Here is a 26,910-nt window from a genome sequence, read left to right on the forward strand (position 1 = left end):
CTTTAAATTTCTCCTAGTTAGTAGGATTTAGAAATCCCCCTCCATAAAATCATTTTGTCTTTCATGGATATTAAGCTTCGAGAGCAAGTTCCAGGGGAATTTAGAAGGCCCCAGGTTTGTGCATCTAGCTTGCACCCAGTAGGTAGATTGGTTGTAAAAGAAGATTTGATTCTAAATTTTCCATCAGAGTTTGGTAACCAGCAAGTTGGCATAACTCAATCTTACCCAGTGCCTAACTTGAAAAGCTTTAGGATTACATGTTGGTATATACGGTGCCAACCCCTGCTTGCAACAATCTTCTTCTTCTTCTTCTTTGAAGATTTACATTTCAAAGGTAAATAACAATCAAAGTATACCACTTTGGTAAACTCCTTCCTTTCTATACAAATTCAAATCAAAGGTTGAGACTTAGTACCCTAGTTTGAGCCTCATCCTAAGCAATTTTTTTCTTTTTCTGTTCATGATGTTAATTAAACAACTCAGTAGCTAATCCTATCAACACTGCTCCCTGCTGTTCATGGGTTCCCATCTTTTATCAAATCTAGTAGTTTGAACAAGGACTCTCTCAATTTCTTTGGTTGCATCTCCTTCAATCCTGCCTCCACCTTGAGAATGTTCAAGACTTTCCCATCAAACGTGGTAACGTTGGCATCAACTACTTGAAGACCTAGGTAATTAATGGCCTCCATCAGCTTTGCAAACCCTCCCTGCTTATGCTCACTCAATATCTTCAGCAAGAAATTGCTTTTGCCTATCTGATGCACTTCGACTTGCCCCTGCCAACAATCAGTATGGAAAGGCATCCTCTTGTGTGTGCGTGTGTTAAATTTGGAGGAAGGGTGAGAAGTGAAAACTAGAGGATTTGTGGGTTCTTGTACCTCAAATTGTTTCATTTTGCCAGTGGGAGAGCGACTTTCATTGCATCCAATTGCAGGTGAATTTCCCTTGCCTCCATATCCTCCCTTCAGTTCTGAAGTCTGCCATTTAACATTGTTCCAGTTGCTGGCCTCTTCATCAATCTCCAAGATCTCTTGCTTGAGTTTCTTCACCTCCTTTTGCAACTCCTCAATGTATCCAATTGCATCTCCAAGGGTTGCAGCTCTGTCCATCTGAAAGAAGTCATCATACAAAGATATCAGAGGTGTCACTAAGAACACATATAGTTAAGTTTAATACTACTTGACACATGTGAAAATGACCATGTTAACCTTGGAAATCTTGGGGACTAGAGCTCGCAGTGTAAAGAGTCCATCTCTGATTCTGTTCCTCCGGTTCCTCTCCGTGACAAGATTTTTCGATTGGTATTTTTCCTGTTCTGGCCTCTGGGATGCCCTCATATTAGCTTTGTTATCAGAAACATGATTGCCTCCAACCAAAACCATACTAATCTCTTGATTTGGAAAATTTTCAGCCCATTCCGGCCTTGGAGGCCGGTGAGATTTGCCAAGTGACAGTGCCATGTGAGACATAGTCAAAGAACCTGAATCAAATGCGTGATGTTCATTTGAATGATTGGAACCACTGGATGTTCCTTCAAAGCTAGGACAGGAGCTAATTGGTATAGCCGAAGGAGGAGACTGGGTGCCAGGAATGGAACTGAAATAATAGTGAGGAAATGTGCTGCTACGTACATGCTCATGGTGAGGCTGCTCGCATGTATAGCAGTGTCCAGTTATGGCTTCTTGTTCGCAAGTGACAGTACACTGATCTTTAACATGTTCTATGATCTTTGGATCTCTGGGCATCTAAAAAAACAAAAAAGAACAGGAATCATTTTTTCATGTCCAGGAGAAATATTGATTGCAATCACATGCACAAAACACCAAATCAGTAGGCCTCACGTTTTTTGCAGTGAAGAGCTCAATAAGTCCTCCAACAACTGGGATCAGAACTTGTGTTCCAGATGATTCCTGTTTGGGAAAAAAACCAATTAATGATATGGCAAGTCAGCATTAGCTGCAGCCGACGTCTTGTTTTGGATGCGTGTAGGATACATCCCTTCAAAATAAACTGTTTGTGAAATCCTAAACATAGCGCATAAGGGTTCAGTAAGGCTAAGAGAAGATGTCTAGTATTGCATATAGGACCTCTCATATCATATGATAGAACTTTAAGCCATTTTATGAGAAACTTCAAACCTTTATCCAATTCTTTCAAGCATGATAGACCTCTGTTTCTTTCAATCACTATTTGTCAATGCTAGCTTATGTTGGGCCTCAAACTCATTAATCGTCATATATAAAGCTTACAGCTACAACTCAAGCTATGAATACGTAAAAAGCGTGTCTGCTTCAGAGAGAGAGAGAGAGAGAGAGAGAGACCTACCTGTGAGAGATTTGAATCCAACACATTGGCATGGCTGAGCCACCTTGGTTGGGTAGATGCCACCACCTCTCCATGAATCCTACAAGTATTATTTCATTGTCACTATGATTGTCGTAAGTGAACAAATCTACACTCAAAATAAAAATTTAAAGAACAAAACAAAACAAACAACAACAGGAGAAGGAAAAAACAGGAGAGGAGAGGAGAGGAATGAGATACCCAACATATAAGGGTATGGATGAGGGCAAATGGGCAAGGGCCTCACAAGCCTTAGTCCTCAAGTGATGCTGAATGTGGGTATCCCTGCAAATGGAAGGCAAATGTATATGGCAACCCTCCGTTTCCTCTTTAACCAAAATATCATTACTGTGGTGATCATATCCTCCACTGCAACAGCATCCCATCCATTCAACAAACCTAAAAAATCAATCAAAAATACAAAAAATAAGAAACCCAATTGACCAAGGAAAAATGACAAAACCCAAAACGGGTAAATAGGGATTTGAGAATGGAATGGCAATGTTTGCCTCGAAGGGTCGTCTCCCAACTTCCAAACAACGCAGTAATCCCACGTCTTGGTCTCGACAAGTGGTCTGAGGCAATCCAATGCTTTCTCCAAAGCTCTCATGCCCTCTTTTCGAATCACCCTTCTTCTGTTTTCTCTGCAGACCTTTGCTCTGAGACGTTTACGAGAGCTTTTCCTCGCTTCCATTTCCATTTCTCCTTTTCCCGAATCCAAGAGGATAAAGGGCACGCCGAGGCAACAAAGCTAACTGCCTCTGTCTGCCCTCCCCTGTTGCATTGTCCTTCAAAATCAATGGCAAATATCTCAGTGGAATCTGGGTACGTACCATCTCTCTCTCTCTCTCTCTTGAGTTGTTCTAGGCATGGCAGAGAGCAGTTTTGACTGTACCCAGATGAGGATAAAAGGCAGAATCGAATGGTTCAAAGGGTGCATACGGAGCGATACTGACATAATCATGAAGGGACGAGTACCAAATATCAATTCTCAGTCCACAGTACTCTACATCTTCAGCAGGGTTGAAAGCACGTTCAAATAAAAAGACACAGAACTCTGTTTCTCTTTTTTGGTTTTCTATATGAAAACATGATCATTTGTGATTTGGGCATGGTAAAAACGAGCGCTTGGAGGATCACATCTCCTTTCAATTTTGGTAACTATTCGAATCCAGACTCAGAAGGGTAGCCCCGAAGGGGAATATGTGGGCAGTTGCTCTTCCATTTTCTTACTAGTTTACTAATTTCCATTTTATTTTGAAAACTGAGATTCATTAAAAAGGAAGAAGTTGGTTTGACATTTTTAGGTTAAACATATCAAAAAAAGATTTTTCATTGGGTTCAATATTATTCAGCACTTAAACAGGGTTTAGTGGACAAAACAAGGATTAAAGTTCAAATCATATCTATTATAATGGATCAAAACCCCTAATCTCTTTCATATCACCCAAGCTTTGAAGAGATTAAGGTCGGTTAATCCAAGTAACTTGTGCGGACAATTACAGTGAATTTTTAAAGAAATGTATAAAACCATTATAGAACAATCTAGAAATATTTGTTAGCCTTCCCTTCAAAAAGAATGAAGATATCTGGGCAAGTCATAAGAGAATGAATCCATAACACTATTCTCTGGCCCAGAATGAGCTGACCCAATTACCAAAAAAAAGGACTTATCGAGCCAACAAAATCATAATGGGTTTGTGAGACTTTCTATGTCGACAAGAGGATTGAACAAGCTCGAGAAAAACTTGAACTCTTCATAAATTATCGGCCCCTTAACCATTTTTCTCTTTGATGATTAATTCTCGTTGCCAAATCTGACTAGCTTATTCTCACAATTGTTAAAGGCCCAAATGAAAGTCAAGGTGTAGTCCCAAGAGGGAGAGTGAATTGAGTTTATAATTTTTTTTTAAGTCTTTTTAACGAATTTTCAATCTTTTGTAAACTTAAGCAAACACACAAGAATGACTTAATTTTAAATCAACCACAATCCAAATACATGTCAAATACCAATCACAAACCAAACAATAATCAATCAACCAATTACAATACTTAACCAAATTGTGAAAATTTGCAACACTTTCTTATTTCAGCGTTTGTCAAATTTCAGTTTGTAACCCTGAATTTTTGTGCTTTTCTTTTAATCAAGATTTCTGCAAGTGGTTAATCAACGTACTTGTTGGCCTTACAAGACTTAAAATCTTGTTTTGATGATAATAAATAAGGAGAACTTAACATATTTTGTTAAGTGATGATATTTCAGGATTCAGGTATGTGAACACAAAGTCAAATGCTCATAAGGATGATTCAAAACTTATGTTCTAAAGAAAGATGATCTAATAAAGCTTGAAAAATATAAGAACATGGAAGACTTGTTAAAGAAAGCTTAAAGTATATTAAAGCTTGAAGACAAGATGGGGCCAAAGAAAAGCAAAGCAAGAGAGCCAAAGAAAAGTAAAGCAAGTGAGCCCAAAGAAAGACAAACATGAAGACTTAAGTGTTCAAATGTCAAAAGTCATAAGAAATCTTTATGTAAATATTTCGTATTTAAATATCTTTGTGAATTATTTTTGAAGCTCTTCTAGGGTACATTATGGACTTAGAGATCTTATCTTAAACCCTAGAAAATGTTTTAAATTTAATAAATAAAAAAAAAGAGAGCAAAAAGTACTTTTGAAAACAAAACTGAAATTTCTAAATGTGGTATGTCCACACGACTGAGGAGAATCCTTAAACGTTTGAAGAAGCACCTCAGACGACTAAAGTTTTACTTCAGACATCTGAAGAATTTTTTTCAGAAGTCTTAAGATTTAATTCAGAAGACTGAAGATTTTATTTTTGAAACACGGAACAGGCAGAACACTTTCAGACGTTTGAACGGCCAGTTTAGTCGTCTGAACTGGAACTTCAGAAGTCTGAACCTATGCTTCAGACGTATGACCCTGTGTTCAGTTCAAATTTTTCAAAGCATTTAGGAAAATCATAAGACTAAACCCGAAAGTTCAGTAATTTGAACATTATTAACAGTAAAATTTTTAAAATATTTTAAATTTCAAATAAAGGTTTCTTGAGCCCCAAAATTAATGAAAACTTGAAAGATACTCCAAGTAAACTTGGGCATCACGAAAATAATTTCAGAAGTCTATAAATACATGGTTTTACAAATCAAAACTCACCAAGAATTGAAAATTTTGCTGAAAGCTATTTTGCAAACAAAGCTTTCTCTTGCTCACTCATTGCAAAATCTGAATTGCTGAATTTCTGAGTTGTTGATCCATCCTACTCTCAGTTCCTACTGCTGATATTCATCTAGAGAAGGAATTGGCGAATTCTAACTTGAGCTTCAATTGTATTTCATATTGATATTTGAATATTGAAGTGCATAGTGTTTGAATTTGTACTAATATGCTCTTTAAGAGAGTGTTCTTGTATACTGTGATTACCTTGTATTTTTGCAGTGTTCTTGGATGATTTCAGGTTGTTGGATCGTTGACCAAGCGTGAGGTATCGCTTGGAGAGGTGATTACTCTAGCCTATTAAAGGAGTGTGTAAGGTTTTGTTCCGCTCGGCAAGGAACAGGTATAGTGGAATCCTTAGGTGATTTGCCTAAGGAGAGGACATAAGCTGGGGATAAGTTGAATCTCATAAAAACCTTGGTCTCCTTCTCTTTCCCTTACTCTCTTTATTTTTCAGCATACCTATAAACTGTGTGAATGATTTAATTTCTTAATCATAAATATTATGTAGTTTGGAAATTAAATAAACTAAAGTTTAATTTGTTTTTGGGATTGCGGAAACCGAAAAGGAGTACGTTGGTTGATCAATACTTTGTGGAAACCATAAGAGAGTACATTGATTGGTTAACACCCAAAGACTCTTTAACTGAAAGTTTATTTAAAATCTAAGCTTTTGGAAAGAGTGTTAGATTTTATATTACCCATCATATTGAGAAAGCAAAATCAATTATCCATAGGGCTTGCATATATACTCAGGGCTACATACAAAAGCTGAGAGTTGTCAAAGTACTAAATATTGTCTTTTGTGATTGCTTACTTTAGTTGATGATTGGTTGAATGTTTGTTTAAGTCTTGGCTTACTCATATTGTGTTGAAGTATTGATTTGTGATTTAAATAATTGCTATTTGTGGCTCTTATACTTTAAGAAAAGAATGAAAAAGGAAAAACATGAAGGAGGCAGCACAGCAGACTCGTCGACGAGGAGCTATATTCGTCGACGAGGAGACAGCAAAGGCTAGTCGACGAAGGCTCTAAATTTCGTCGACGAGTAATTACCAAGAGCAGGTGATTTTAGATTTCTGGATTCGTCGACGAAGGCCTTGTGTTTGTCGACGAAGTGTCTTCTTGGTCTCGTTGACGAAGCCCTGTGTTCATCGACAAGAGACGCCTGGGCTGTGAGCAGTTTTTTAGAATTTTTGAATTTTGAATGTTGGGTGATTGGGCAAACGGGGGGAAACCTCCAAGAAACTTTTATATATGTTATTTTGGGCATATATGAGAGAAGTGTTGATCATTTTGAGAAGTGTATTGTGTACATCTTGATTTCTTAGTGAAAAATTTGTGTGTCATTGCTTTCGTGGATGTAGGCTTTGCTGAACCACGTTAAATCTTTGTGTTGACATTCTGATTTTGTATTTTTATTCACTTGTTGTTTTATTTTCACTGTGCATCTTCATTATCTGATCCGACAATTTTCACTACAAATTGGTATCAGAGCGAAGTTGTTAGGGCATCGGGATCGTCTTCTGCAAGTTTGACATCGTTAAATTTGATGGAACCAGAAACTTTGGCTTATGGCAGAGGAGAGTGAAGGACATTCTTGTGCAACAAGGAATGACTAAGGCTCTGCTTGATACTCAATCAGAAGGAATGGATGAGACAACATGGGTAGATTTGAAAGCAAAGGCAGCGTCTACAATATGCTTGTGTTTGGCTGACGAAGTTCTCTATCGAGTGATGGAGGAGGATTCTCTAGCGGCTACCTGGAGAAAGTTAGAAAGTCGGTACATGTCTAAATCCCTCAATAACAAACTTTTTCTTAAGAAACATTTATATTGGCTTAAGATGGTAGAAGGATCTAGTCTAGATCAACACATCAATATGTTTAATCAAATCATTAGTGATCTTATGAGAGTTGATGTGGAGTTTGATGAGGATAATAAGGCTTTGATGCTGTTAAATTCCTTGCCCTCAACTTATATGTATGAAAATCTTGTGACCAATCTTACGTGGGGAAAAGAAATTCTTGATTTAGAAGAGGTAACAGGTGCCTTGTTGAATTTTCATCAAAGATTGAAGATTTGTGATGAAGGAGAAGGACTTGTGATAAAAGGTAGTAATGAGCGAAGTAAAGGAAAGTTTAAGAATGGGTCTAATCAGAAATCCCGAAATCAATCCAAGAAGAATAAGGAAATTCGGTGTTATAAATGCGGTAAAAAGGGGCATGCGATACCAGAGTGTTCAGATTGAAAGAAGGGAAATGCTAATAAGCATGAAGGAATTTTAAAATTTGTTAATGTTGTTCAAGAAGAGGATTCAGTAGATGGTGATGTTCTATCAGTTTCATCGGAGTTGGATATTCTAATGAACTCTTGGATACTTGACTCGGCATGTTCTTATCATATGACTCCAAACAAGGAGTGGTTCAACACTTACAGGTTAGTAAACTCTAGATCAATTCTTATGGGTAATGATGCTTCTTGTAAGATCGTTGGCATAGGAAATGTAAAGATAAAAATGTTTGATGGTACTGTAAGAACATTGTGTAATGTAAGACATATACTTGAGTTGAGAAAGAGTTTGATATCACTTAGCACTTTAGATTGTAATGGCTTCAATTACAAGTCCAACTGTGGAGTCTTAACGGTGTTGAAAGGTAATCTAACTGTAATGAAAGGGCATAAACTAGATGGAAATATCTAAACGTTGTAGGGAACTACTGTTGTTGGTGGAGTTGTAGTTGTGGATGTTGAATTAGATGAGACTATCTTGTGGCATATGCGTTTTAGACATATAGGAGAGCATAACATGAAAGAACTACACAAAAGAAATTTTTTGAAAGGTTTGAAATCATGTTAGTTGGAATTTTGTAGATTTTGTGTTCTTAAAAAAAAAAATAGAGCAAAATTCAGTTCAGCTACTCATAAGAAGAAAGGAATTCTTGACTATGTACATTCAAATGTTTGGGGCCCAGTTAGAGTTGCATCAAAAGGTGGACATGTGTATTACGTGAGTTTCATTGATGATTACTCATGGAAGGTTTGGGTTTACTTCATGCGTCACAAATCTAGTACGTTTGCCAAGTTTAAGATTTTAAAGGCTGAAATGGAAAACCTGATAGGGAGGAGAATCAAATACTTAAGGTCGGATAATGGGACTGAGTACGATGATTCTTGGTTTATGGAATTTTGTGTGGAGCAAGGCATCAAGAGACATTTTACAGTTTGCTGGACACCTTAGCAAAATGGTGTGGCAGAATGGATGAACTGGACTCTTACTGATAGGGCTCGGTGTCTCAGATTGAATGCAAGGCTACCAAAGAATTTCTGGGCCGAGGTAGTTAGTATGACTTGTTTTCTAGTAAACTGATCACCAAGGGCATCATTAGTGGGAAAAGTGGCGAAAGAGGTTTGGACGGGAAATGCAAAAGACTACTCCGGATTGAAGGTATTCGGGTGTCCAGCCTATGTCCACGTGTCTAGTGAGGAGGGGTCTAAGCTTGATTCGAAGTCTCGTCATTGCATCTTCATGGGATATCCAAAGGGTGTGAAGGGGTATAAGCTGTGGGACCTGGCGGCAAACAAGGTGGTGATCAGTAGAGATGTAGTCTTTGATGAGAAGGCTATGGTGAAGCGTACTCAATAGTTTGATGATCAGAAATAGGAACCAGAAAGCTGGGGTAGTGATAAACATGTTGTGCAGGTAGAGTTGGAAGCTCAGGGCAACAAAAATGATCATGGTCTCGTGGTTGCAGGGAGCTCTAGCTCGGAAAACCAGCAAGTCGACGATATTCCTGTACGGAGATCCGGATGCACTATCAGGCCTCCATCAAGGTATGATTTTGATGAATTAGAATCTTATGCTTTTCTTACTTGTTGTAAAGATCCAACTACCTTTCAAGAGGCAGTGCACGGTTAGGAGAAAGATAGGTGGATGGGGGCAATGATTGAGGAGATGGAATCTTTGTATAAGAATCAAACTTGGGACTTGGTGGAGCTTCTAGATGGCAAGAGACCGATAGGGTGCAAATGGGTGTATAGGAAGAAGAAAGCAATTTCAAAAAAGGAAGAAGAAAAAGTCAAGGCATGGTCGGTGGCAAAATGATACTTACAGAAGAAGGGAATATATTATGATGAGATCTTTTCTCCAGTGGTACGACATACTTCTATTAGAATTGTGTTGGAGTTGGTAGCTCATTACGATCTTCATTTAGAACAAATGGATATGAAGACGGCGTTTCTTCACGGTGACTTGGAGGAACAAATCTACATGGTACAACCGGAGGGATTTATTAAATCAAGAAAAGAAAATTTTGTTTGCAAGTTAAAGAAGTCTCTTTATGGGCTGAAACAATCTCCAAGGCAATGGTATATATGTTTTGATTCCTACATGATCAAGATTGGCTATAAATAGTGTGAGTATGATTGCTGCATTTATGTGAATAAACTTGAGAATGGTTCTCTTATTTTCTTATTATTGTATGTCGATGACATGTTGATAGCTGCAAAGGATTTAACTGAGGTGAATCAGTTAAAGGATCTGTTGCATAAGGAATTTGACATGAGGGATCTTGGTTCAGCCAAGAAAATACTTGGAATGGAGATTCGTTGTAACAGGACTATAGGGAGATTATGGTTATCTCAAGGCGATTATGTGCAGAAGGTGTTGGAGAGGTTTAGCATGATTGATGCAAGACCAGTGAGTACACCTTTAGCGAATCACTTTAAGTTGTCTATTACAGATTGCCCAAGTTCGAATGAGGAAATTTGGGACATGTCAAAAGTCCCCTATGCTAGTTTTGTGGGGAGTTTAATGTATGTCATGATATGTACAAGGCCATATTTGGTGTATGCGGTAAGCGTGGTGAGCAAGTTTCTCTCTAATCTAGGAAGGTAGCATTGGGAAGCCGTTAAATGGATATTTAGATAATTGTGGGGTACATTGGGATATGGCATCATGTTTGGCAAGCAACAGAGTTGTCCTACAGTTATGGGGTTTGTTGATGCAAATTATACTGGAGATATGGATGACAAAAGGTCTACAACGGGATATATGTTTACTTTTGTAGGAAGACAGGTATCTTGGAGATCCATGGTACAGTCTCTGGTTGCATTATCCACGACTGAGGTGGAATATATGGCATTTACCGAAACTATAAAGGAAGCCTTATGGCTTGCTGGTTTAGTTAGAGAGCTGGGAATACAGCAAAATGGAGTGGTGCTGCATTGTGATAGTCATAGTGCTATTTACTTGGTGAAGAATCAGGTATATCATGCTAGAACCAAGCATATTGATGTGAGATTTCACAGGGTTCAGGAATTGATTTCTTCGGGTGAACTTGTGTTAGAGAAAGTTCATACATCTGATAATGCAACAGATATTCTGACCAAATCAGTTACTTCAGAGAAGTTCAAGCATTGCTTGGACTTGCTTCATGTCTCCAAGTGATTGAAGGGAGACAAGCCCAAACCTAACGTTCTCAAGTTCAAGGTGGAGTTGATCATATTTTTAGGACTCTCCTAAGGGGCGTATAATCACCAAGATGGAGATTGTTATTTGTGACTTTTATACTTTAAGAAAAGAATGAAAAAGGAAAAACATGAAGGAGACAGCACAGCAAACTCGTCGACAAGGAGCTATATTCGTCGACGAGGAGACAGCAAAGGCTCGTTGACGAAGGCATTGAATTTCATCAACGAGTAATTACTGAGAGCAGGTGATTTCAGATTTCTAGATTCATCGACAACGGCCCTGTGTTTGTCGATGAAGTGTCTTCTTGGTCTCGTCGACGAACTCGATGAAGCCTTGTGTTCGTCAACGAGAGACGCCTAGGCTGCGAGCAGTTTTTTAGAATTTTAGAATTTTGAGTGTTGGGTGGTTGGGCAAACTAGGGGAAACCTCCGAGAAACTTTTATATATGTTATTCTGGGCATATATGAGAGAAGTTTTGATCATTTTGAGAAGTGTATTGTGTACATCTTGATTTCTTCGTGAAAAATTTGTGTGCCATTGCTTCCGTGGATGTAGGCTTTGCCGAACCACGTTAAATCTTTGTGTTGTCATTCTGATTGTGTATTTTTATTCACTTGTTATTTTATTTCCGCTGTACATCTTCATTATCTAATCCGACAATTTTCACTACAATAATTAAATCAATACTTGTTGGGTATTAGCTGAATTAATAAAAGGTTAAGAATTCATCAAAAGAATTAAAAGAAATGTTAATAATTCAATTCACCCCCCTCTTGTTATCACTACTTCACTTTCAGTACCCCCTTTAAGGTTTCCGCAAAATATTAACCAATGTACTTTCTTAGATTAAAAGGTCTTCCTAATCTCAGTTTTAGCAACCCTGCACTTTGAAACACAATTTGTATATGCTGAAATTTAAATAAAAAAGGGTAGAGAGTGAGACCAGGATTTTTTACGAGGTTTGGATTATCCCCCGCCTACGTCCTCGCCTTAGGCAAGACCACCTAAGGATTCCACTAACATGTTCCTTTGCGGGCGGAACAAACTGTTTACAACCCTCCTTTAGGGTGGAGCCCCCTCTCCATGCAATACCCTATGCTCGGTTACAACGATCCAATCACCTGAATCGTCAAAGAAATAAGAAATAAGAAAAGATTTATTTTGTACAAAGAATGCTCTCAGATAGAGATGATTAATACAATTGAAAGAACTATATACTTCAATAACAAATACCAAAATAAATAGAGTTGAAACTCAAGAACTAATTCACTGAATTTCTTCTTTAGATGGGAATCAGCAATTCAGATGTTTAGAGCTCAGAGAAGAATGATTTGCACTTCAGAATAGCTCAGAAATTCAGAATATTGAAGAGTGAGCAAGAGAGCAAGAGAGCTTTTAGCTTGAGAGCAAATTTTTCAATGCTTGGTGTAATTTTGATTAGAGAAACATGTATTTATAGGCTCAAAAAAATTAATTCGTGTTGCCCAAGTTTATTTGGAGTGTTTTCCAAGTTTTTACAAAATTTGGGGCACAAGAAACTTAAATTTGAATTTTAAAACTTTTAAAAAATATAGTCATTAACAATGTTCAAGTGCTTGAAGTCTCGGGGTCAGTCACTTGAGGTTCCTTAAAACAGTGAAATTTTTAACTGAAAATAGGGTCAGGCGCCTGAGGTGATAAGGGTCAATTGCCTAAGCCTACACTGCCTCTTCAAAAATTCATCAGGAAAATCTTTAGGTGCCTAAGCTTATTCTTTAGTCGCCTTAGGAAAATATTTAGTTTCCTTTGTAATGCCTCGACTTGCTATGTGGAGCTTGGGGAGCTACTTAAGTGACGTCTGTGTTCCTAATACCATATTCAATATAAATGCAGAAGAAATAAGTGATTCATTCTCCAAACACATTATCAGAGTTTTAATTACTATTATGCATATATGTCTCCAAATATCCATATTACAACCCATAATACTGTACAAAAAGAACATTCAGTCCATACACACTACATACATAGACTTTAAGACTAGCTCGACCCCTCTAGCCCTACTAAACACAATCCTTGGTGTTTCCTAAAAAGATAATTTGTATCTTGGGGGTGAGACACTTCTTAGTAAGGAAAACTAAGTTAAAATCAGTGTGGTCAGCATGAATTTTAGTGTATACAGAAAATAACCAATTTTCCATTTAACTGAAAATAGTATGTGAATATATATTCATTATACACCGTTAAAAAAATGTCCATTTTCTCCTCCCACAGTATAAACTAGTTCAGTAAATATTTAACACGTTACATAAATCAACAAATATGTATAAAAGACACTCCTTATGACTAACACCTTTTACTTCCCCCATGGTACGGGTTGTGCGACCTGATGGCTGCAGTAAGCCTGGGTGATCAGCCCAAAATAAAGTCAAAATATCCCTCTGCAAGTCTGTCTGCAGGCATCCACAGTCAAGCTATTGACTTTACTGTAATCCCAAGAGGGGGGGGGGTAAATTGGTATTTAAAAATTTTTCTCTCCTAGGTCAAATATCTAGCATTAGTATTACACAATCCTAGGGTCAATCTAAAGTGTATAATAAGATGAATCAATAAATGTAGCTGAAATTAAATTTCACAAGTAAATTACTCAAGCATGCACTGTAAAGCAAGTAGGACCTCAGATGTGTTATCAAGGTTCAACAAATGTGCCAACGTCCCCGCCTTAACTCACAAGCATAAGGATTTTACTACGGCTCACTTAACGGGTGGAGCGGCATCTAAATACAACCATGTTAAATTAAAGCAGGGCTGACCTCAACCTTTACAACCAATCCTTCCGAGTTGGATTAACACCCCTTCAGGCCACGCCTAAAATATAACAAGTAATCAATACAAATTTCGTGTACAAAACATGTGCTTCTCCAATAAGCAGATTTGTACCAGTATAATCAATACACTACAATATGATATGATATGATAAGCTCAATGTAGTTTAAATGTCTACTCTCAAAATAATGCAAGTATAACAATCTGAGTATGAGAGTGTATGTGTTAGGATCTTTGAATCAAGACAACAATATCAATCACAAAGTGTAGTATCAAAGATATTGAACACACAAGCAAATATCTCAATAATATTTTTCTCAAAAATCAAACACAAGAGATATTTGAAATAAGTTTATAAAAATATTTCACAAACAAATACAATACAAGCTCTTGAGTTTTGCAACAATAATGCAAGACTCACAAGCTTGAGAGAGTTTTCCCAAAGAAGACTTATTAACAAAGTCGCACGGGAAAAACTCAAAACTTTCTCTCAAATAAAATCAATCTCAATCAACTACAAGCAATGAGAGTGTAAGCTTTATAATATGATCTCTAAAACACTCTCACTAAATGATTTTAACAAGGAGGATGAGTAAGAGTGGAAGTAGTAGACTTGTAGGTGAAAAATGCGTATTTGAAAATTCAGAGAGAATATTGCTAATGATGTTTGCTAATTAGTTGCTAATCAAACCAAATGAGGGAGTATATATAGACACTCCATGTGATACCCCATGGAAGAAAGCCTTAAAAGGGATTTGATGTTACTACCCATATCAATAAGGTGCACCTTTCTTTTCGGGAACCTTTCGATAAGAACTCCACGGTTAAGTGTTCTTGGCTTGGAGTAATCTTGGGATAGGTGACCTTTTGGGAAGTTTTCTCTGGAAGTGTGTGAGTGAGGACAAAACACACTGAAAAGGAAACGTGTTGGTCTTTAGGGTCATTCATTAGTTTGATTAGGCCCGCCCCCTGTTGTCTAATCCAGGTGGAGGAAGAGAGATGCAAATGCACCCTGGTAGACCCAGGTTAGGGCATTACACTCCAAAAAATATAACCGTTCGGGACTCATATCATATTTTTGGAAAGTTTAAGTGAGGTTAATAAAAAATAAACCCTATTTTACCTCGGTAAAAATTGGGCAACCCGAGAGTTTTCGGTCGATCATATTTGAGGTTTGGTCGATCATATCACTAAGTTTGGTCGACCGTATTAAGGTGATTTTGAACCCTCCAAGGTTTGGTCGACTAGGGCAGGTTTGGTCGACCAGGTCAAATTTTAACTAGTAGTTTGGTTGACCAGGTTGTTAGGAATCACCCACGTGTCAGTTCGGTCGACCGTGTAGTGCAAGTTCATTTCAAAATGGTTGACCAAATTGTCAACTTGTTGACCTTGGTATGTTCGGTCGATCGAGGCTTCTATGTAGGTTCAAGTTTGGTCAACCGAACACACTTAAAGTGTGTATTTAAGTCCTAATTTTCATTTGAAGTCACCCCAGTTCACATAAGTCTAATTTCTAAGTTATAGGGGACTTTTCATGTGATGTTTAGGGACCTAAAGTCAATCTATGGTCTTTGAGTTTATCTGTCCTATCATGCATGCAGTGCATTAATTATTACAGACCATGATCAAGATGAAATATAAATTACAACAAATAAATATGTCGGGTCTTCATTTTTTTCAAGTCACCACTTCCTTGCATATAACTTTGCCAATATGATCCTGCACACAAACTCGGCAATCATTCAATACCAAAGTATTTATCATAATCAAAATGGGACATGACCCATAAGGTCAACAATCTTCCCATTTTTTATGATAACAAATACTTTATGCAAAAATGGGTACAGCCAAGAAAGGCTCCCTCTATAACTATGCATAAAGGAAATATAAAGTTCAAGCATTTTCCCAATTACCTAGTTTTGCCCTACTTCTCCCCCTTTTGGTAACAACAAAAAGGGCCAAGACATTGAAATTAAAAGACAAGCAAAGGGTAATAGTCATTTAGATACAAGATTTAGTTTGGGAAGATTTTTAAAAATTTCGGCAGCATGTCATTTAAAAATGGAGCATTGCCCCAAAAAAAAAAATTTGTATAGAAATGACCTGATTGAGTTTAAATTTATAATTTATCCACAACAATTAACCCAAACAGTCCAATATAGATCAAAACGAAAAAAAAAAAAAAAAAAACAGGACTATAATTATCAACATGCAAGATATATGATAGTCATGTGACACAAACAAACTCACAAGTATAAAACAAGGATAGATGTAAAATTTTTAGAGTCGTGGATTTAAGTAGCTCCCCCTAAGTTTGTGCACTCAACCATGTTTCTAAGTGGGTTCTCTACTATGCATTAGACCTAACTCACGTCTAATCTATATAAACCTATCTTCCTAAAGAGGTTTGGTGAAAATATTAACCCATTGTTCATTAGTACATACAAACTCAAGAGCCACATCCCCTTTCTGCACATGATCACGAATGAAATGATGTCTAATCTCAATATGTTTGGTTCGTGAATGTGAGATTGGATTTTTAGAAATATTAATTGCACTAGTATTATCACATTTAATTAGAACCATATCATAGTGCAACCTAAAATCCATAAGTTGTTGCTTTATATAAAGCATTAAAGCACAACAACTTCCAACCGCAATATATTCAGCTTTGGCTGTGGATAAGGCAACTGAGTTCTATTTCTTTGAAAACCAAGAAACCAAAGATTGTCCTAAATAATGACAAGGGCTGCTAGTACCCTTCCTATCTACTTTACAGCCGACAAAGTCAGCATCCGTGTAACTAACAATCTTAAATGATGTGTACTTAGGGTATCATAAACCTAATTCAATAGTCCCGACTAGGTACCTAAGTATTCTTTTAACCGCTAACAAATGAGACTCCTTAGGAGTGGCCTAAAACCTAGCACATATACACACACTAAACATGATATCAGTTTGACTAGCTATAAGGAATAGGAGACTACCAATCATGCCACGATATAGTTTTATATCAACAGGGATGCCTTGCTCATCTTTATCAAGTTTTGTGGAAGAGCTCATAGGAGTTCCCAAAATTTACCGTCTTCCATATTAAATTTCTTAAGCAAGTCCCTAACATATTTAGATTGGCATATAAAGGTTCCATGTTTACTTTGCTTAGTTTGAAGTCCTAAGAAGAAAATCAGTTCACCCATCATGCTTATTTCAAATTCACTTTGCATGCATTTAGCAAATTCATTACACAGTTCATCATTAGTTGCTCCAAAAATAATATCATCTACATATATTTGAACAAGGAGCATTTGATCATTTTTAGATTTAATGAAAAGTGTAGTGTCAATTTTTCCTCTGGTAAAACCATTATCTAGGAGAAAACCACTAAGCCTCTCATACCAAGCTCTAGGAGCTTGTTTCAATCCGTACAAGGCTTTGGACAACCTGTATACATGATCAGGATATTTATGATTTTCAAAATCGGGATGTTGTTCCACATAGACTTCTTCATTTATATAGCCATTTAGAAAAGCACTTTTAACATCCATTTGATACAATTTAAAGTTCTTAAAAGTGGCATAGGCAAGCAACATACGAATGACTTCCATTCTAGCTACGGGAGCATAGGTTTTTTCAAAGTCTATCCCTTCTTCTTGATTATATCCCTGGGCAATTAGTCTAACTTTGTTTCTAATCACTACCCCATTTTCATCCTTTTTATTTCTATAAACCCATTTAGTTCCAACAATAGTATGATCATCAGACCTAGGAACTAGGGTCCAAACTTTGATTCTTTCAAATTGGTTAAGCTCTTCCTGCATAGACATTACTCAAGATTCATCCTCTATGACTTCCTTAATATTTTTGGGTTTTTCCTAGGATAAAAATGCAAAAATGACTCACTGGGTTTCTTAAGGAAGACCGGGTGGCTACATCACATGAAGGTTCACCTATGATTTGATCTAAAGGATGGTTCCTAATAAATTTTCAATCCCTAGGCAGCTCTTGAACCTACTTTCAACTATATCATTTTCAATTGATTTATCGTTTATTTCTGAATTTTTGTCCACATTATTTTCAATAGATATCTTATCTAATCATTTTCTAATATCAATATCATCTTCATCATCTCTTTTAGAAAATTGATTAGGTTCATCAAACACAACATGAATTGATTCAATAACAATTAATGTTCTTTTATTAAAAACTCGGTATGCTTTACTATTGAGTGAATAATGAAGGAAAATACCTTCATCAGATTAGAGTCAAATTTCCCTTGGTACTCATTATCTTTAAATACAAAACATTTACAACCAAAGACATGAAAATAAGAAATATTTGGTCTATGATTATTCCATAATTCATAAGGTTTCTTATTAAGAGAGCGTCTGATTAATACTTTATTCATTACATAACAAGCAGTGTTCACTGCTTCAGCCCAGAAATATTTAGGTAATTTATGTTCATTAAGCATAGTTCTACCCATTTCTTGTAAGAACCTATTCTTTCTTTCTACAACACCGTTTTGCTGTGGGGTCATAGGTGCAGAAAAGTTATGTGATATGCCCTTTAAGTCACAATAGTTCTCAATGCCATCATTTTTTAATTCAATTTCCCTATCACTTTTGATATGTGTAATTTTATAGTCCTTTTCATTTGAATTCTCCTACAAAGTTTAGTAAATTGCTCTCATGATTCATCTTTATATGAAAAGGAATAACACCCATGTGAATCTAGAAAAATCATCTACAATAATAAAAGCATAAAATTTTCCTCCTAAACTTTGAACTTGATTAGGACCAAACAAATCTAAGTGTAGCATTTCAAGTGGTCTAATGGTGGATATGATTTTCTTTTTCTTAAAACTTGATATAGTTTGCTTACCCATTTGACATGCATCACAAATTTTATCTTTCACAAAATATGTTTTTGGTAAACCTTTAACTAAATCCTTTTTCACTAGTTTTGATAAAAGATCTACACTAGCATGTCCTAGACGTCTATGCCACAACCAACTAGCTTTATTTATAGCGGAAAAACAAGCTACATGTTGTAAAGCTAAATTATCTAAACTAGTGGTGTACACATTTTTATGACGTTCAGTAGTAAAAAAGTACTTTTGTAATGACCCGAATAATAATGGTATTTAAATAATAAAGAGATGGAAGCAGTAACAGAAGGAGGCAGCCGACTTTGTTAACGAACGCTTCGCATTTGTCGATGACATTGCACTTTGGGATGCAATGACCTGAGAAAATTTTTCTGGTCCTCGTCGAAGAACATAGGGGATTCGTCGACGAGAAAATACCGAGAGGATATTTGGGTGACTCTAAATTTTGTTGACGAAGGGTAGGGTTCGTCGACGAATTGTCTCTTAACCTCGTCGACGAGGTGACATGGCTCATCGATGAGGGCCAGTGTATGAAAAGGTCAAACTTCATTTTTCAATAGAATTTTGACGTACAAACCCTTTCTCTCTCCTCCCTACGGTTCTTCCCTCTTCTCTCTTCGATCTGCTGGAGCGGATCGTTAGTGGGACGAAGTTGGATTTCATCCCAGATTTAGGATAAGACTTTTTTGTTGAAATTTGACTTTCCAGTAGTTGTAGGAAACACTGTAGATGTAGAAATAGTAATATTTATTCTGAGATATATGATTTTCAAGGTGCTGAGTGGAGAACCCTGCAGGTGTAAGACCCGTCACAGTAAGGGATTTTAACAGGAATCAGGTAAGTGAAATATGCTATGCTAGGCAGTTCTAGAATGATTTTCAGTATGAAATGTATATTTTTTACTAGGTTATTATTTACAATAGAGCTTTATACAGTTTATCAATTATGAATAATATGTTTTAAATTACTGTGTGGCTTGAGAATATAGATATAGTATAGAAACATGCTTTATAATATTTTTTAGAATTATGTTTTACAGAATATATAGACAATGAATATGTTTTACAGCATTTTCAGAATACCATGATTATACAGTTTTATAGTACCATGACATACAGATTTACAGTTAATCTTAAAAACACAGTTGATATAGATACAATTTACTACAACGTCATGATTAATATAGTTATTACAGAATCATGGTAAAACAGATAGATGTATATAGAGATGTATTATATAGTATCAGACCCTAAAGGACCATTACAAATACAGTTTACAGAGCACGGTACCGTTGCTATATACAGAATAGAGTGCAACCACCTATTTAGATAATACGTGGTAGGTAGGTCGATCATTGCCCACGTGTGGACAGACTCCTCATCAGATATGGGTTGAGGAGGGCTGATCAGACTGAAGGAGTATAGTGGTTTATCCTGGTCGGCCAGCTAGGATAGATACCGCCTACGAGCCTCACAACCCTGTCATGAGGGGTTAAATCATGACATACAGTTATCCATCTAAGGAAGTTTTTAATTATTATTATGTATGTACAATTTCACATAAACAGGGAATATACGTATTTATATTAAAAGTATTATGTATAGAAACCTAAAATACAGATATGTTAAGTAACATGGGAAAGGTGTTCGAGTATATTATTTGTACTATATTTACAGATTCAGTTATACATGATTATATAGAAACAGATCTTCATAGTATTGTAACTCATTTGTCATACACTAGTAATAACATATTTCGACTTACTGAGCATCGTCTCATCCCATTAAATTAATAATTTTCAAGTGATCCAGTTAGGCGAGCAGATCAGGCTCACAATAGAGGAGGTTACAATTCAGGCCTGTCAGTAGAGTGAGTATTTTAGGAAGGCTACTCAGTTGAGGGTATTTGGGGAAACAGTCGTATATGTATATTTTTGGAATATTTTAGCACTCTAGTATTGTATATTTTCTTGATTGTGTTTATATGAATTCCGCTTCTCGCTGCTTAGGTTGATGGTTTGGTTTAATCTAGAAGGTATCAAAGCATTATAAATCTCATAGTATAAAAAAAAAAAATAGAACTGGAAAATAAATAGCAAGTCGTTACAACTTTGTTATCAGATTAACTCTCAACAATGCATTTATGATTTTCAAAAGATACTTTATAACCTTTGTCACATAGTTGGCTAATACTTAATAGATTATGTTTCAAGCCATCAACAAGTAATACATTATCAATAACCAAGGAAGGTTCCTTACCAACCTTACCTACACCGATGATTCTCCCTTTTGTGTTGTCCCCGAATTTCACAAACCATCCTTCCTTGGAAGTAATGGACGCGAACTTGGCCTTATCACCAGTCATATGACATGAGTACCCGATGTCCATATACCACTTGTCCTTGGAAGAGGACGACCTTAAGCACACCTACAAAAATATTTAGGTAATTGATGCTAGCCCCCAAATTCTATTGGGTCCAAAGGGGTTAGTTCCTGATTCACCTTTGACTCTCCACACCTTTTTAATTCTTACATGCTTATTTCTAAAAGGACAGTCAAACTGAATATGGCCTATCTGTTTGCATTTATAACATGTTGTTTGCTTGACAGATTCTTTAGGTGGAATATAGGATTTTGATTTACAAGTAAAATTTCTTATATAAAGATCATTTTTCCTAACATTCCCAATTCCATTAAATCCTAGACCTTCTTTACCAAGCAAGTTTCTTTGGGTCCCGAGAAGTTTTTCAAAATTGTTTTGGCCTGTCACGACGCCCCGGGAGCTCGTGTGCCCCGGGCGGTGGAATTAAAAATTATTTTTATTTTTAAGGAAAAACATGGATGTCGGAGTCGCCACTAACCTTTAGTGTGGTTAGAACACGTGATAACTACCCCATTAGGGGTAAAATAGGTCTACATTACCAGAGTTAGGCTCGGGAATTCGGTTACGCGAGGGGAAGGTACGAGCACCCCCTACGCGCCCGTTCTTACGAACGGTACCTAATAAATTTAAAATTATCCCTAAGTTAATCTAATAAGTCTTTAAATTACTCCTTTTTATGAGTTTATAAATACATAGGGAAAATAAATAAATATATACATATATTCCCTCAGAGCTTAGGGTATGTGATGCCCAAAGACTCATACCCCCGCAATAAAATCATAGGGATTGTAAAAATTAAAAATATTTAATAAAAAATATATATATAATAAAATAAAATAATAATAATCATTATAATAATGAACATAATAATAACAATAATAATAATAATAATAAATAACAATAGTCAAAATAATAATAATGGTACTAATGATAATAATAATAATAATATTAATATTAATAGTAGTAATCCCATAATGACAATAATAAATAATATTTATACGCACATATTAACAATAAATACATATTCTAAATATCATAATGGTAACATAATAATTTCACACATGATAATAATAATAATACACTATAAATAAAAGGTAATAATAATAATCTTCCTAATGGTACACACCCATAATATCTTATAAATACCTTTACACCCATATGGAAATAATTGATAAAAGAGATAAACCAAATTTCAAATTAAAACATGGAAACCTATGCACAAGTAAAGAAATAATGAAATTATGGAAACAAGGTATCGCTGAAAATAATAAATACAAAATGGTTGCCAAAATTAATACACAACCCTAACTATACAAATATTAAATACAAAGTGAGTACAATAATGACCAAAACCCTAAGTACATAATTTATATGGAAGCAATTTCAACCCTAAAAGCACATCAAGATACAATAAATCAAAATATGAGAATACAATAAATCGAAACATGATATACAATGTTAAGAATATATAGTAGCAATGCAGCAATTTTAAATATACCCTAATATACAATATAATAACATAATCTCAAAATACTAAGGTTACCAAGATAAATGATATTGTGTACATTAAAATACTACAAATATGATAGTAATAAATATATAATATGTAATATCCATTATAATATTGAACATACCTTAAAACTAACATGCTAAATACACTAAAATACTAAACACAATATTACTAGATATATCAACATGCTAACCGTAACCAATATATAATATATGCAAATCAACTATATAAACCTAAACATAATAATGAAACAATCTACATAATAAACCCAATAATAGCATATAACAATAATAAAACAATCTACATAATAATAATACCAACCATATGCAAACAATAGAATATTAATACTAAGAAAATTAATATGATAATTAATATAATAATAACATCCAAACCATACCGTAATTTTACTAATAGTAATATACAAACCAATAACATAAGAATAACGCAATCATGTAATTAATAATAATATACAAACTACGTAATACTAATACTAATATAATTAATATAATAACAATGCTAATATTAATAAACCAACTATATAATAATATTACTAATAATGATATATAAATCATATAATACTAATAATAACAATACACCTATGATGTGATGACAATATTAGAAATATTATACAAATCATATAATAATATTATTAATGGTAATATACGAACAATCTAACAACATTATTAATAATGATATACAAAACAACATAATAATATAATATATAAATAATAATAATATTACTATCAATAATATATGAATAATAATACTAATATGGTCAATGTAGTATATACATATAGATGCCAAAAATTTAAACTTTAAGCATTAAAGCCTCAAACCAAAACCAATATATACGTATATATATATATCAACACTGATGAATATATAAATATATATATATATATATATGTATACTGTGTGTGTAAGATGCAGTGTTCATGAGGTCCGTGTGCGTGTGTGTGTGGTGTGTGTGTACAGGGGATGGCAGCGGGTACTTACAGAGGGGGGCCGGAGATGGGAGTTGCAGGGACTTGCAGGGACTTACAGAGGGGGGGTACAGCCGGGACTGAGAGGATGATGACCGGAAATCTGGAGGTGCCAGGCGATGACGGCGACGAGGAGGACTGGCCGGTGGCCGGAGTCTTGCAGCAGCTGTAGGGTGGTCTGTGGTGAGGACGGGTGACGGCCGGAGTTGGAAGGAGTCGCCGCTGCTGCTGTGTAGTTCTCGGATGGTTGCAGCGGTAGCAGTTGCAGAAGGGGTAATCGGCTGCTGGTGGGGCTGATGGATGCTGGTGCTCTGGAAGGGGTTCTGTGGGTTGGATGTTACGGCTGCGGGTATGGCCGTAGGTTGTGGAGATTGCAGGCAGCGATGAACAGGGGGTGGCCGAAAGTGGTGACGGTGATGATGGGAGATGCCGTGGAGGTGCTGGGTGGTAACGGTGTTGATGGGAGATGCTGGGAGGGGCTGAGTGGTGATCGTGATGATGGGAGATGCCGTGGAGGTGTTGGATGGTGGTGATGATGATGAGAGATGCTGTGGAGGTGTTGGGTGCGTGAATGCTCGAGTAAGCGAGAGATAGTATCCGGAGTTGCAGATGGCCATGCGGATGGGGCTGTGCTGGCCGTAAAGGTGCTGTTGGGCACGGCTACTGTGGCTGCTGGTAATGAAGGGAGAAGAATAGGGCAATGGTGGTGGAGATGGTTGCGGCTATGGAGATGGAGGAGGTGGTTGGGGCTGGGAGACTGAGGGAGATCGGAGGAGAGAGGCAAGGGTTTCTCTGTTTTTTTTTCTTTCTCTGCCCACTGTGGCTGTGTTCGTAGCGTTGTGCCCCTCTTTTTATAAAATTTTCAACCCTAAAAAAAAAAATCCTTCTTTTCTTTTCCTTTTTCATTTTTATTCTCTTCATACTTTTATGGTAACAATATATACAATAATAATGATAATAATAATAATAAAAATAAAATAAATAATAATAATAATAGTAAATATAATAATAGTAAAATGGTAATAAAATAATAATAAATGAAATTTTAAAATAAAATAACAAAGATAATAAAATAATAATAACAGTAATATAATAATAATAACAATAGCAAGATAATAAAGTGATAATAATAATATTTTAAAAATATTTAATAACAATAATAATAAAAATAATAATAATAATAAAATCAAAATAATAAAAATAATAATAAAAACATAATAAAATAAAGATAATAAAAACACTAATAATAATAATAATAATAATAATAATAATAATAGAAAAATAATAATAATATTAAAAATAATAATATTGGGCCTGGGTAAAAATGGGGTGTCTACATGGCCCTTGGTAAATTTGTAAATAATCTTGGAGCTATCCTCCAATTTTCTTTTAAGTTTAGTCATTTTCAAATTCTTTTCTTCTTGTCAAGCAGAATGAATAGTTTTTCCCATTTCAACAAGTTTTGACCAATTTTCACATTTCTTTTTCAAAACATCATTTTCCTTAGTTATTTTGTTTAGCAATTTAGATACACGAATACATTCATATTGTGATTCTTTATACGTAAGCATGCTATTAGAATCACAATCATCACCAGAATAATATGAAGATAAGGAAGAAGAAGATAATTGTAAGAACCCGAACCGTAATATATGAATTTAAATAATTAAGAGAAGGGTAAAATTAGAATTTAAGCAGGCTTCGTCGACAAAGCCAAAGTTCGTCGACGAAGGCTTTGTAGTTCTCGGCAACGTATTTCAGGTGCTTGTCGACGAGGAGAAGTCGAGAGGTTTCGGGAAATTGGGAATCTCAGGCTCGTCGACGAGGTCACCGCTTCGTTTTTACGAGGTGTCTACATGGGCTCGTCGACGAGGACGCCATTTGTTAACAAGAACAGCTGAGTCAAAGGTACTATAAATACATATTTTCATTACTTCTCAGTTAAGAAAACTCAAATTCTCTCTCTATCTCTCTAAAAACTCAACGTACTCTCCCTCTCTCTAGATTTCTTCACTGTATGTAGCGGGAATCATAGATTCAATGTTACCACGAGGATCAGGGAAGGATTCTTTACAATTTCTACAGATTGGATTTTTTTTTCGGGCATTCTCGGGTTTTGGCCCAAAATAGAGGTGAGGCTCAGTTTTCAGTTCTGATTTGGTAGTCTTGTAGGTAACAGAGTTGTGAGCGAGTTTTGTACTGTAGGTTGTAGGTTTTGGAACTCAGTTCGCGGTTTAGGAGGCTTGGAGTTTGGGATTGGTCATTTTGGAAAAGGTAAGGGGATTCAATTTCTGTCGGTTATTTTTGAAATCAGACTTGGTAGAACTGTAGTTCACGGTCCTGTGTGTGTTTTGGTTACTCATTTGGAAAAATCTAATGGGTAAAATTATGGGTTTTTCATGTAACAATTTTTGGGAAAAAAAAGGTACTGGGCTGAAATCCCTGGTTTTGTTGGAAAACCTTTGGTATACTGTATTATGTATTGTGTTAGGGATGACCGTGCCTTGACTTTATTAAACTGTATACGCTTGGAAAATCATGATTTATAAATTACCAAATGGGTGTGGTTTGTTTGGTTATATGAGCATGCATGGTTGTGTTTTTATGAAATGCAATAGGAACTGAGTTCCAAGTTATTCCAAGTACTGAAAGAGTGTCCAGCTCTATATTTGAGGGCGTGAGCCTTACCGGCTAATCAACGAAGGGTGTGGATCCACTAGTTTGTACCGGTATGATGCCATGGGAGCCTAGGGTTCGCCATGTGCCGGGGACGCTGTGTATCGCGAGCCGGCTATGGGTCGACGCCGGGTATCGCGAGCCAGCTACGGGCCGAAGGGTGTGATGACACCGGGTTGATCATGTGTGTGTGTGTGTGTGTGTGTGCGCGTGTATGCATTGTTTTGAAACTAGTACTGGAATTGCATTTAACTGTGTATGTTTTTCTTGTCATAATAACACTTAAATGCCACACACCGATATAACCTGTATATGCTTTACTGAGAGGTATCTCACCCCTGCTGTACGTACATATTTTTTAGGTCTGTCAAGTAACTGAAACTAGCATCCTGGTGTGGGAGCATAGTGGTTAGTGTACTGCGAGATGTACTTGGGTAAGTACTAGGACTGTACTGGGTGGTCTTTTGGTGGTTTTGGCTAACACCCAGGGTTGTGTTGTATTTTGCGAAGTTTGACTCCTTTGTGTAGACTCTAGTTTATTCTTGTGTATGTATAGAAAGATTGATTTTCCGTTGTGTATATGGTTGTATATGAATGTGTATAGGGTGCCTGGG

General features: G+C 36.1%; 1 protein-coding gene across 3 annotated transcripts; it reads right to left on the bottom strand.

Moving 5' to 3' along the window:
• Window positions 1–286: 286 nt before the first annotated feature.
• LOC131144365 (transcription factor bHLH90) lies at window positions 287–3,592 on the bottom strand. 3 transcript variants are annotated; one of them, XM_058092967.1, is made up of 7 exons: window positions 2,853–3,433; window positions 2,545–2,742; window positions 2,326–2,404; window positions 1,842–1,910; window positions 1,209–1,745; window positions 879–1,109; window positions 287–776 (listed from the first exon to the last, which is right to left on the bottom strand). In XM_058092967.1, exons 1-7 carry the CDS (start codon window positions 3,041–3,043, stop codon window positions 516–518), a joined length of 1,566 nt encoding a protein of 521 aa, XP_057948950.1. In that variant the 5' UTR covers window positions 3,044–3,433; the 3' UTR covers window positions 287–515. The 3 variants fall into 3 exon arrangements, with proteins under 3 accessions (XP_057948950.1, XP_057948951.1, XP_057948949.1); XM_058092968.1 differs by having other exon boundaries at window positions 287–769; window positions 2,853–3,388; XM_058092966.1 differs by having other exon boundaries at window positions 287–1,109; window positions 2,853–3,592.
• Between the last annotated feature and the right edge of the window lie 23,318 nt (window positions 3,593–26,910).

The sequence above is a fragment of the Malania oleifera genome, chromosome 12, assembly GCF_029873635.1.
Source record: "Malania oleifera isolate guangnan ecotype guangnan chromosome 12, ASM2987363v1, whole genome shotgun sequence".
In the NCBI taxonomy this organism is placed as follows: Eukaryota; Viridiplantae; Streptophyta; class Magnoliopsida; order Santalales; family Ximeniaceae; genus Malania; species Malania oleifera.

Excerpts from the sequence above, each read along its gene's own strand:
- LOC131144365 (XM_058092966.1), bottom strand. The coding sequence starts at position 3,043 with ATGGAAATGGAAGCGAGGAAAAGCTCTCGTAAACGTCTCAGAGCAAAG. Across the intron at positions 2,405-2,544 it reads TCCATACCCTTATATGTTGG|GATTCATGGAGAGGTGGTGG; the intron begins GTATCTCATTCC and ends TAATACTTGTAG. Across the intron at positions 1,746-1,841 it reads AGCTCTTCACTGCAAAAAAC|ATGCCCAGAGATCCAAAGAT; the intron begins GTGAGGCCTACT and ends TTGTTTTTTTAG.